This window comes from Hippocampus zosterae, chromosome 1 (assembly GCF_025434085.1).
Source record: "Hippocampus zosterae strain Florida chromosome 1, ASM2543408v3, whole genome shotgun sequence".
NCBI lineage: Eukaryota > Metazoa > Chordata > Actinopteri > Syngnathiformes > Syngnathidae > Hippocampus > Hippocampus zosterae.
The window spans coordinates 11,300,383-11,313,358 of record NC_067451.1 but is presented as its reverse complement, the minus strand read 5'-3'; the positions used below and the strand labels follow the sequence as shown (position 1 = coordinate 11,313,358).

At 41.2% G+C, this 12,976-nt stretch overlaps 1 protein-coding gene across 4 annotated transcripts in view; it reads left to right on the top strand.

Moving 5' to 3' along the window:
* The window catches only part of slit3 (slit homolog 3 (Drosophila)), a 242,678-nt gene that overhangs the window by 215,656 nt on the left and 14,046 nt on the right, over window positions 1-12,976 (top strand). For all 4 annotated transcript variants that reach the window (XM_052086348.1, XM_052086267.1, XM_052086418.1 and 1 more), the window contains 4 exons: window positions 2,241-2,334; window positions 4,244-4,381; window positions 5,342-5,582; window positions 8,886-9,016. In XM_052086348.1, coding sequence (XP_051942308.1) covers window positions 2,241-2,334; window positions 4,244-4,381; window positions 5,342-5,582; window positions 8,886-9,016 — 604 coding nt within the window. The remainder of the gene's footprint in view (window positions 1-2,240; window positions 2,335-4,243; window positions 4,382-5,341; window positions 5,583-8,885; window positions 9,017-12,976) is intronic.

Genomic DNA, 12,976 nt, shown 5'->3' with positions numbered 1-12,976 from the left:
AGCCGCTGCGCATGGACCCCATCGCTGCTCCTGAAGAAAGTTCGGGGCAGCTGAAAAAGAAGAGAGTGTGTGTGCGTGCGAGAAGAAAACATAAAAATGTCATTGAATGAAAAGAGGTCGAGAAAGGGGTTGATAAAGTGAGCAGGAAAGATGTGTGAGAGAGGTATAGAAAGTGGACGGGAAAGTCAAGCAACGCCAGGTGCTGAATAAGGACTTAAGTTTTTTCTTTGTTAGCTTGATGCTGTCCTCTAAATCACGCGTGCGCCCACACACACACACACACACACACACACACTTCCTATGCTATTGGAACTCATTCAATACCCACACATAATGTCATTATATTTGTTGTCATGCAAAAGCCTTTCACGCTGCTAGCCACCTATTTACGTATACACACGCGCGCACACACACACACACACACACACACACACACACACACAGAGCTGGCTAATAGTTCACTGCCCTGCGGTCCAATCATCAGTTGTCACTTTAAGACTTCACTTACTTACTCAGCCTTCACCAGCCTAGCCAATGCAGCTTTTACATTACAGTGGAACCTTGAATGCAATGCTTGCAATGACGATGGTTGATTGTGAAACCATTTTCTCCATAGGACATAATGGAAATAGAAATGATCCGTTCCAGCGTCACTATTATAAAACATTAACCGGATTTCAGCAAATAAGCTGAGGAGCGGCCGGAATTTGTGAATAGTGAATCAGCAGGGGTTCACTGTAAAGTCAAAGTTACAGGAAACTAGTTGTTTGCAGGCCGGTCGTAACCTCACACCTCATATAGTTGGTCAGATGTAAACTAAAGACCTCTTGTATCTCATCAAGCTTTACGACTGGAGTGGCCCTGGCATTGAGACTTGTAGACCACCATCGTCTACTACTGTAACAGCAGGAATTTTTAAAGTAGATTATCCTATAAAATTCTTTGGGGCTAGTAAAGAGCCTTGTGGAACATCGCCAACATCGTTCAACAAGGAGTCCTCGTTTATGACACAGTTCTGTTGCTAGTTTTATCAGAAAGCCACGCAAACTAGTTTCCTTCTTTAGCCTCTCATTCTTTAATTTTCTCAAGTAGAAAAAAATGTTCCTTCTCTCCCGTAAAGCAGACATGCTCAACAAAACAAATGTCTAAAACAATGTTTTAGTGTGAAGTCACCACATTGGAAAAGGTCACACGGTCAATGAGAGGTAAGCCCCTCCAGAGATGTCAAACACGTGAAGATCAGCATGTAGTTTGTGAGGTAGACAGATGAAAGTGAGGGCTTTATGGAAATGTCAAGGGGCCATGATACTTAGAGAGAAGATCCCACTGGGACTGTGAAGATCCAAGTTGAACTTCCTGTTGATTTTTGTCCTGGTGTAGTCTTCCTCTCACGTTGGGATAAAATAATATGCTTCAGAGCTTTTCATAAGAATTAGGGACGTATTTTTATCTTTAATTCATCATCATGATGTACTTCACGCGCATTTCCTCATCTGTAGAACAAAATCATTTTTATGATCTCATTTAGTGGCTACATTGACTTAGTGTGTGAATTTTGGGGGACTAAAGGAAATGAAAGCAGTCTGCTCAGGAAAGCAAAGCACTAAATATGACTTATGTATGAAGAGATGAACATTTTCCTTTCTTTTTTGCTCCGTGTTACTTTGCTCCATAGTTACTTATTTTGTCAAGATGCCGGATCAAGTCCATACACATTTTTAACTTTGTATAACAGCCAAACACGGATTCATGTTAATATTTTTTTTTCTGTTGTTTCCAGCTGATTCCAGAATGTGATTTACCAGCGAGGCTATAAAGGTCTTGGGAAAAGGCTGGTGGAGACAGACATGGTGGTGGTTGTGGTGTGTGTGTGTGTGTGTGTGTGTGTGTGTGTGTGTGTGTGTGTGTGTGTGTGTGTGTGTGTGTGTGTGTGTGTGTGTGGAGGGGGTTGGTGAGGGGCATCAGGATTAGATTAAAGCAGGGACAGAATGAAGACAAGAGTTTTAATGCCGTCGGAAGGAGATAGTGGCCCATAAATTAGACTTCCCCTGCCCCACCCCTTTTCTGTCTCTTTATGTCTCCTCTTTGATTTATGCTCTGCTTTTATGTTAACAGATGTTGTAGAGCTGAGACGGGCTCTGCCTTAATCCCTCACGTCGCATCGCAAATGTTTGTCTATGCCATATTTTAGGTCATCTACACAAATAGGAGATCATATTTCTCCCTCCCGCTGTTTCCAGGTGACCTTTGCGAAGAGGTGCTGGATCCCTGTCTTCCTGGTTTCGACCCCTGTGAGCACGATTCCAAGTGTGTCCATGTCGGTCGCAGTTACAGGTGGGTGACGGAGGGTGTAGGAAGAAAAAAATAGGTCTGTAGAGTGAATCAGAAAGCCAAAAAAAATATTAAAAATGGGAGGGCATCTTTGATCATCTTATCTGATCGGTTCATTCTTTGAGCCAAAGTTGATACTGAAATTGAAGAAACTCCCTTAATGCGTTCCTGGGATGATATGTGGGAATGGGAAATATGCAAGAGGTCTGTATGGACACCCTCTTGAAATCATGCCCTGAGTCCTATTTTGACAAAAAGAAATAATTGCTTTGCCTTTTCTTTTCTTTTTTTTTTTTCAAGATCCTCCTCTTTGTTTTCAAATCTCTAAATAATCTCGCGCCACCTTACCTCTCTGAGCTCATCCGCCCCTAGACACCTGCCCGGCGCCTCAGGTCTGTGGACCAGACATTATTAGAAGTACCAAGAACTAAACTGAGGCTCAGAGGGGATCGAGCCTTTTCTGTTGCTGGTCCCTCTCTCTGGAATGACCTCCCACTGAACATTCGGCAAGCCTCCTCGCTGCCCATCTTTAAAGCCCTCCTCAAAACCCACTTGTATTCTTTGGCGTTCGACTCAGCATGATTTTACTGCTTGGTGCTTTCTACCGCCTTTATTACCATTTCGTCTTACTGTTTATTGTGTATGTTAAATCGCTTCATGTACAGCACTTTGTTTGCAGCGATGGCTGTTTGAAAGTGCTCTATAAATACTGTTGACATGACTCGACTTGACTTTAACACCTGGATCTGGCCAACTCTAGTAAAATTGCCTACATCCTTGGTTGAACACATCATTCTACTGTACCCATGAAATGGAAGTATTAATAAATCTAACATAATCTATTTGGTTTGGTTTTCCGTGTTTTCTGGAAAACTTAAAAAACAATCATCAGTATTAAAGGAAGTTGATGATCCTAACAAATTCCTCATCAGATTGACAATGGAAGTATTTATCTTATCTTATTTCTTGATGGATGACCTTCTGCACCTTTGACATTCACTTTCACCATGCCCGTAACAATTAATAGTGACATTTTCAATGTTGTTTTTATTCATTTACATTTCATTTGTTTTTGGATTAGTTTTAGTTGTCATTGAGTATTTTTTGGTGTGCAAGGTTTAAAAAATAACGGTATTTTCCCGGTAACAATTGAGTTGTAGAAACTCCATGAAAATATTACTTTAAAAACATTTTTAAAACACACATCCACAAATCAAATACTGTTCAGGTATTATACAACAGTGAACTTTGCATTAACTTGTTGGCTAATTTTCCAACTTCTAAAGTAAGTTTGTCATTTCAATTCCTGTTGATAAGTATTCCACAACTAACACGACAGGCCACTTGCTTTTATCTGTCAGTCTTATTGTCAAATGGGATTGATGGACGGATGGTCAGACTTAAAGCAACTTAAACCCGGGTGGGTGGACTGCATAATAGTATTATTATTGTTGTTATTATTTTCATATATGAGGCCAGCGCTCCCCTCTGCACGTGCCTGCTTTGATGCAGCCAATTTTCCAGTTTTAAATTGGTCTCTGATCGGCCTCAAAAAACTGCAGAAGCAGATATGCTTCAAAATGTTGAATGTTGGCGCCGATAATTAGCCCATCCAATAATCGGTCCATCCCTCGTTCACTGTAATACAAATATTTTATCTTTGTTCATCTATCGCTGTCTGCGATGTACAATCACAGGTACAACGATTAAATTCTCACACACGAGATGGCAAAATTAACCTGTGGCTTCATCTGTTGCCATTCCAATGACAAAATACAGTAATAGTTTCGTGTTTAACAGAACAGGCCCACATTGCTCACTTGAGTCCATTTGAGGTTAAACTGTTCCGACATTTTGACAATTGCGGCTCTTTAGATCGCATCCAATAATAATGGCGGCCACATTTCTGCAGGTGTGAGTGTTTGCCAGGCTACGTGGGCCATTTTTGCGAGCAAGATTACGACGACTGTCTGGAGAATAAGTGTCAACATGCCGCTGAGTGCGTGGATGCTGTCAACGGCTACACGTGTGTGTGCAAGGAGGGCTTCAGGTAAGAGATGTGAGAGCTATATACACACACACACACACACACACACACACACACCTACCTGGAGGAGGCACAGATGGCCATGGAGTCACTTGACCACCTTTAAACGATGTCGGTGTGCTTGTGACAGATGCGGTATATTTACGCAGAGGCAAGAGCAGTCTTGTGAAAATTCAGTGATGTTTAAAGGAGAAAACTTGTTGAGGAATACAGGGGGAAAATACATCAGAAATATTTTGTTTTTTAGTCTTGTGGTATGAATGGGGGAGACCTCAATGCACCCTCAGTCTAGGTCCAAAAAACAAATTTCATGTGAATTCTGTTTTGAATTTATACCTTGCAAGTAGTCATATTCAAGTCTTGTATTAGGTTATTTATACACTTGGGTATGCTATTTATTAAACATTGTATTACATTACTTTGAGTATGACGGTAGTGAAGTCATAAACTCGCCAGCAAGGAGCAGTTTGGCAGATTGTGACCAATTCTTAAAACAAAAACAAAAAAGACTTCAAGCTGTTTAATACCACCCCCTGTTGAAGTTTTTGGGTGTTTTTAAACAACCGCATAACTTTGACTTCAAGAAAGCTACCCTAATGCTAACACACAATGCAAAAAGCCATAGACAGTGGCATCTATGTGGTGGTGTTAGAATGCTTCAAGCAACCGATATCTGAACACAAATCATGCAACAGCACAGGTAGATGTCAATATTACAATACTCATAAGCATATATTGTTTATCCTCTGCAAAGAACAGATAATGTTACTGCGGCTCACTGAGTCAATCACTGTAGTTGTGAAACGCTTTGTTTGGGTTTGCACAACTGTGTTATGCTGCCCTACTGTGACCAAATGGCACTCACCAGCAGGCACTGCAATGAATTAAATCATGGGTCATATTCTGAAGATGTCAAAGTATAATTTCCAAAACATCCCTTTCTCGATGTCCTTGTCCTTCCAGTGGCTTGTTCTGCGAGAATCCCCCACCCATGATTTTGCTGCAGACCAGCCCGTGTGATCAGAGCGAGTGCCAAAACAGCGCTCAATGCCTGCTGGTGGCTGGTGAACCTGTCTGCCGCTGCATGCCCGGCTTCTACGGCAACAAATGTGATAAAATGGCCACCGTTCACTTCCTGGGGCGAGAGGCGTACGTGGAGCTCCCGGGCGCAAAGTTACGCCCCAATGTTCACATTTCATTCCAGGTATGCTTGCATGTTTTGTATTTTTTTAATGGGGTTAATTTTAATTGTTCTGAGCATGTTTATTTTTAGTTCATTATTTTTCATTATTCATTATTTTGTTATATTTCTAAAAATGAATGTTTATTTACCCAAAAGTGAGCAACATTTTTTTGGAAAAAATAATGTGTTTGGGTAGTCATTGTCAAACTTGAACAACTCAAGGGGGTTTTGTAAAAATGTATACTGATTTTCTTTTTCTTTTTTTTCTTGCAGTCATTTTGAAAAACATGAATACATGTGTACCTATTAGTACACATACTATTTGTTTTGGTATTTTGGATGATAACCTACTATTTTTAATGTAGTAATTGATAGTCCTGTAGGTTAAATCGATGGGTTTAAAAGTAAGAAAAAAAATACAAAATGGAAACAATAGTATTAATTTGTGTTAAATTCATTTTTCCTTTTTCAATTTAAGAAATAAAAAAACCTAAATAACACATGATGTAATCATTTCAACTGATGTATTTTTAAAATTGTGATTGTTGTTTTATTCTGTTTTAAAAATTAAAATCTTAAATCAATTTGAAATATGTTTTATTAATCTGCAGCGGCATATGTAATTTTTATGAAGACAAAATGCATTGATTACGCGTCATTTTATGTTGTGGTTCAAATTTCAATGAACTTTTACGTTTTAAAATACTGGCCTTTAGAATTTCACTTTCTATCAACATACGTAATCGTGAGGATGATTAAATCACAGCAGGTCACCTTGAATATCACTGTTGTACGTGAGAAACAGGTATACAGTAGTACGGATAAAATGTGCAACGTGTAAAACATCAAATGTAGCTTTGAAACTCCCAGATTGAATCTACATCTGCGACACTCTGCATCCAAGACATGCTGTGCTCTCTCTCCCTCTGACGCACACACACTCATACACACACTTTACAATGCAATTTCCATTGTGGACTGTTCTGGACATCGAAAAGACGAATCCCAATTGAGGCATATTTTCCTGCTGCCTTTTTTGAAGGCACGAGATCATGCAGCGAGACTGACAGAAAGCATAAAAGTAGAACACTTACGTTTAACACCTGCACGAACGTGTGCTTCCACCTTCCCGCCAGCAGCTTTTCACTTTTCAATGCCAAAGCTGTTAAGTTTGCCTCAAAAGTCCTCCACTGTAAGAGGAAAGGGGGGAAGTGAGGGTGCGGGGAGCGCATTGACAGCTCTTCATAAATCACTCTCTACTTTTTCCCTTTTTAACACGTTCTCCCACTCTCTTTCTCGTTATCATCCAACCGTTGTTTATCTCTCTCTCTGTCTCTCTGTCTCTCTCTCTCTCTCTCTCTCTCTTTCACTGTCTCTTTATCTCTCTGTCTCTCTATCTCTGTCTCTCTCTGTCTTCTTTTCAGAATCTTGTTAGCAGCTGTGGCCTTGGCCGAGCTCCATGGTAAAGCTGCAGTGTTAAGTGGTTGGCCTCCCGCAGCCATATGGCCACCTGTTAGGCTACATCAACACGATGTTCCTGGTGGCCATTGCAGCCCCATTTGTCCGAAACTTTGCGTTACAAATGATTTTGGGGTCTTCTCATTTTTTATTTTTTGTATGTCTATCTTCAAGTCTTGTTAAGTTTTCTGACAATGTAGCGCGACCATGACGGGCCGTGGGTGGATAGGAGGGCTGCAGCTATCGACCATTCTTAGAATCAAGTATTTTATACATTGTTCCATCGATTATACAGCTTTGCTTTACTAAGCAAAATAACACATGCATGCAAGGTGCAAGTATTAGGTTACTCCAACTGGGGTATCCTGACTCATTTTCAACTGTATTGTCTATGAGTTTGAGAGTGTATGGCAGGCATGTCCAAAGTCCGGCCCGCGGGCCAAATCCGGCCCGCGGTCGAATTTCATCCGGCCCTCGGCCCCTGTCATAAAATCAGTGCCGTCTGGCCCGCAGGTTGGGCGCAATGGAACATGTGTTGCATTGACTGAGGTCTCGTAGACTGGTGAGTATGTTTCATAGAGTACTGCTTCCCTCTAGTGGCTAAATGAGTAATAGCATTCACTAAATGAGTAGTAGCATTTAGACACTAGAGGGCAGTAGCACTCTACGAGACATCACTCACGAGTTAACAAGACGTCACTCCGTGTTTATATTGACTGATATGTCACATTTCAAATGATCCTTGCAGTTGTGGATATGTGTATTGCTTGTTCATTTCCCTGTTGTTCGAGTCAAAGGTTTTGTGACTATTGAAAAGTCATGGTGATACATTTTATGTTTCAAATCAATCAATTTGCACTCAGGAGACTTCTGTTTAAGAAAAAGTCAAGTGAATAAGCAGTTGCATGTGATATACCTGTTTCAAATGAACCAAAAGAAATTCTTAAGATTGTTGAAATTAAAATTAAAATGGAAATGTGAAACAGACTGGCTTCCTAAAATTTGTTGAACAATATTGTTGTTCAATGTAAAGAATGTCAGCCAAGGTCGGCCCCCCGACATTTTACCACATAAAATCTGGCCCCCTTGGCAAAAAGTTTGGACACCACTGGTGTATGGTTTTAAAAGGGGGAGTGATGTGGATGTCAACCAATGGGAGTTTAGAGATGGTGGGCTGTCAATGCAGGCTGAGCGTTGAGTGACAACGTGAGTTGTTGCCATCGGCAGCTTGTGTATGAATGTGCATATTACCGTTTTTCTTTTCTAACTGCTCAAACTCGCGTGCATGCTGGGATGGTGAGGTAGCAACACTCATTGCTAGCATGACCTCTTCACAGGGATAGAATATTGCCAAAAATGAAATGTTTTCGGTTTGATGTCGTGTTTTGGGGAATGTACAAAATATACAACCCAATTCCAATTCCTTCATTTTAACTTCCGGAGTTAAGAAACTGGACGAGAAACTTTAGCTTTGTCTGCCAGAACCTATGTTACCACTTTTCAACCCCCCTGCCCCCATAAAAAAAACCCAGCAACATGCAGTATACATCCCAATGATTTTTGCAAAGGGTTAACTTTCTGACAATTTCCACCTAAATTCTCTCCAAAGCATGTGCAGAGATAAGAGGAGACATCCTTGTTATATCCATGAGGATATAACAAATTAAACGGCTGCTAGGCAGCCGTGTAATTTGGAGTGTTTTATTCTATTTGTGCACACTGCACCATTATTGACCCAAATTATCTCAGTGGCCGTACATTATCGAGCGGATTGTCCTGTCACACATGGCAGATTTTGTGCGCTGTCAGAATAATGCATGAGGTACAGGAATAATGTGTAAATCGTGTTGTGTGTCTTCCCCTCAGGTGGCCACCAACAAAGACAATGGTATTTTGTTTTATAAGGAGGACCGCGACCCCTTGGCTGTGGAACTGTATCAAGGTCACATACGACTCATCTATGACATGGCAAGCTATCCTCCCACGACAGTGTACAGGTAGGGTGCATTCCAAGGTGGTCCCTGTAAAGTTGAAATAAATGTCTTGTAATTTTGACATACAATCCAGAAAACTATTGTAGCAATCCTGCCAAATTTAAATGGAAATAAATAAATATAAATAAAATAGAAAAATCGCAGAGTATGTCAAGTGAGGCTTCCTAGCCATTGTTTCCCCCACTGGAACACTAAATGGTTCGAACCGCACCCCGACGAAACATGAATGCTATTTTTTGTTATTGTAAAGTGTCCTTGGATGTCTTGAAAGGCGCTTATAAATAAAATGTATTATTATTATTATTATTATTTTGTCTAGAAACCTTGGTATACCTACACGAAAAAAAATGCTGTAATTTATCCTTCTTTCTACGCTGCAATGAAAGGCTCTAGCCAACAGCTAGTTTGCGAGCTAACATCTCAAGAGCCTCTCAGCCGGCACGCTCATGGTGGGCTCAACCGAGGCACCTTTTACTCGCTTGGGTGTTTAAATAAGAACACCAAGCTATTTTGTGGCATCCAGGGAAGATTAATTTTTGGGTGCTGGCATAGCAAGCTAACCAGCTAACTGCACACTATGATGGTAGAAATGAATCACTCATATTTGCACCAGACTAACATCATCTAGGGTTCAGATTGAGATTTCAATGTATATTTAACATTTACCGTTCTGATTCATGCACACATTTGGGGTTAAATGTGGCAAAATGCTGCTGTTATTTTCAGCATAGACCGCTTTGACTTTGTGGACTTTTCAGTAGCTGCTGAATCAGCCGCGCACGCTAATCCAGACTGATTCATCCCAGTGCACATACAGACTCACAGATCCGTATCGGAGTGCTTCCCTTTATAAACAAACACAAACTCCCCAAAATTCCACCATAATCCCGACGAGACGGTCACAGGCCCGAGAGAAAGGTATCAAAATTCTTTGGAGGTGAGACTTCAAACGGTCCGTACAAGAGACTCCATTCAAGTGTGTTCGCCAACCTTAAGGCTTTTGAATTTTGTACAAAAAGATACGTTGACATTTTCATAGAATTTGAAATTCCATCGTAATTTGCAGGAAGCGAGATGATAACCCAAGATAACACTTCTACACTTACTAAATTGACTGGAACATAAACAGTACGAAAAAAAAGACGGCAAAAAAAAACGAGAAGTCCAACCTACTTCAAGGGGAGAGGTGATGGACCAAAAATGAAAATACGCACATTTAGAGCGTGTCCCTTTTGAAAAATAAATGCAGTCTTTGGTTTTATTTCTGCTCAATGCCAAGTTCAAGTTGAGAATGTTAAATTGAGACCGTCATTTCCCAATGATTAGCAGGCATAGACTATAAAATTAGCTAGAGAAATGTCAACAATTGATTTTGAACGCGAGTAATCATGTAGCCTTATTCAAAACAAAGACGTGAAACCAAGCACCAAATAAAAATCAAGTGAGCCGTCTAGTCATACTTTTATATAATCTGACACTTTTGGAAACCAACGGATGCTGTCGGGAATGTTTTGCTTCTCTTGCACAAACCATGATTGTACCTCAACCTTAGCAAAAATGCTTGGTTCAAACCAAACCGTGTTGACCGACCGCGCATTTTTTCACTCAAGGCCTTTTCACCATATGGCCTCGTAAAACATTCAAATTGTTCCTTGTTGATCGTTTTAATGCTCAAACTTGCTTGTGTGTGGTGTCGGCTTATCAAAACCAATACACTACTTTCACTGGAGGACAAACTTTTCCTACTTCGTAGAATGCTTGATGAGCATAAATGTGTGTGGCGCACTCGTTGCACTGAGTTTTATGAAACATTTACTTTTATAGACATAAAAGTGCAGTCACCTTACATTAATGGGATGAGGATTTATTGCTCAAAGACGTTGGTGTCTACGTTTTTTTTTGGCAGTACAAGCTTAAATTATCCATCCAGTTTCCTTAAGCTTATCCTTTTCAAGGCCACAGCAGGGGGTTGGAGCCTATAACCGCTGAGTTTGTGCAACAAGCATAAAGGCATTAAATCATTTTGGTAAAATAAAGTTCAACATTTTTGGCTATCAGCAAACTCATTGAAAAAACAATAAACCAGATGTACAGGAATAGTTCTTACTGGTGCGGGATCCCATAGACGTTAATTGTAACACAGTGAATGTGAAGGCCGTTTTCACAGCAGGTCACAGCAAAATCCGAGCAATTAAAATGTTCTATTTACGCACGCATCTTCTGGACTGCTTCTCCTCCTTCGGGTCACAGGGTGAACCGGAGGCTATCCCGGCTAGCTTTGCGTGAGAAGCACATTAAACCCTGGATTGGCTGCCGGTCAAACGGAGATCACATTCAGACAAACAAGAACATTTACATGCATAACTTTTGACAGTTCATGGCCTTCAATGAATTGAATATGCAATTTTCTTGGACACGCCCGACCAAAATATACAACTCAAGATTGAAATCTTCATTGAGTCAGGTCGTCTTGTTTTATTCCACAAGATGTGACAGGACTGGTGTCACTAATGATGTTTCAAACTCACAACTTCCAAGTATTCTCTTCATTGTGGGCCAAGATGATCAGCCAACAAGGAGATCCTGTGGCGTTTCTTTTTGACAGTTCCTAGCTAAGAAGAACCGACATGGCTCTATACAATATTTTTTTTCTTCTTTCCTAAGATCAAGAGCGACACCAAGGTGACTCAATTCTGGGACCCTTCTGACACACATTGTAGCTGCCGGCAGTAAAGCAAGTGGTGGCCTTTTGTCAGTTGCTTATATCTGCCGAGAGAATAGTTACAGGGACATTAGCCTTTCTAGAGAGGCAGGCTTTGAGATACTAGATGGATGGACAAAAGCCCGAGACTATTACAGATTCAAGTGTGTGGAAGAGGTGGTCCAACAGGGGGGAGTGATGAAAGCAGATGATTAAGTGCTGGGATGACAGAGTGATGGAGCGCACCAGGGAGGGTGGGGGAGTCAACCACAGACCGAGTCTTGAGCATTATCCTTGTCGACTCTCATTAGCATGACACGGGCCACGCCTGTTCGGCCAAAAGGCAGATGAGAGATATGAAAGGAAGCAGCAATTGGCTCTGGAAATGGACCCACAAACAAAGCGGCTTCTCAGTGAAGTAGTAACAGTACAAAGTCTTGGGTCCGTTTGTCTCGTCAGGGCCCACTGACATCCCTACCTCTGAAAACATGGTTCACGTTCATTTTTATGATGCGAGTGAGCCCACAAACCATGATCACGAATGGCCAGGTGTGTTCTGATTGCCCCCAAAGTAAGTTGTGTACTTTAGATGACCAACAAAGTACAGCATCCACAACGAGATCTCCACTGACAATTGCGAGTCTCCAACACCAAACCAGATGTCTCTTGATTCTGATTCAGTTTTTTCAGATTTATCCCCGTGGGGCATACCAACCAGGAGAAATAAAGGCAGAAATATCTGAAATACGTCCCGATTATCTGTATATGTGTACCCTGCTTTAGGGGCAAGTAATGGCTGTAGTATCAGTGATTAGTCAATTTATTAGTTAAGTCATTCGGGGACAGCAGTTACTACAGTGGACGGCTTATCATGTTATCAGGTTACAGGGTGCATGAAAGGGTTCAGGTGTCTCAATATTCGTGTTGTCGATATTCCTCCACGTTGAATTGAACAGTCTGTCTCAACATTACTCACTATTCAGCAGTTTGGAGGCAGCCGCGGCCCTACGTCAACCCTTCACCGCAATCCGCTGTGTAGTTCTTACCGCCTACCATTTTTTTGATTACATGAGTCTGATCAGCCTAAATCCTATCCGCCCCAATTTGAACAAAAATGACTACTTGAACAGAGTGAAAACCTCAACGCCGCGTGGGACGGCGCAAGTTTTGCCACCGCCGCAATCTGAGGTCAGTGCTTTGGCATGAAGGAGGAAAAAATAAATAAAATAAGCAAGAGAGCGGTACTTTCGAGACGTTTCGCG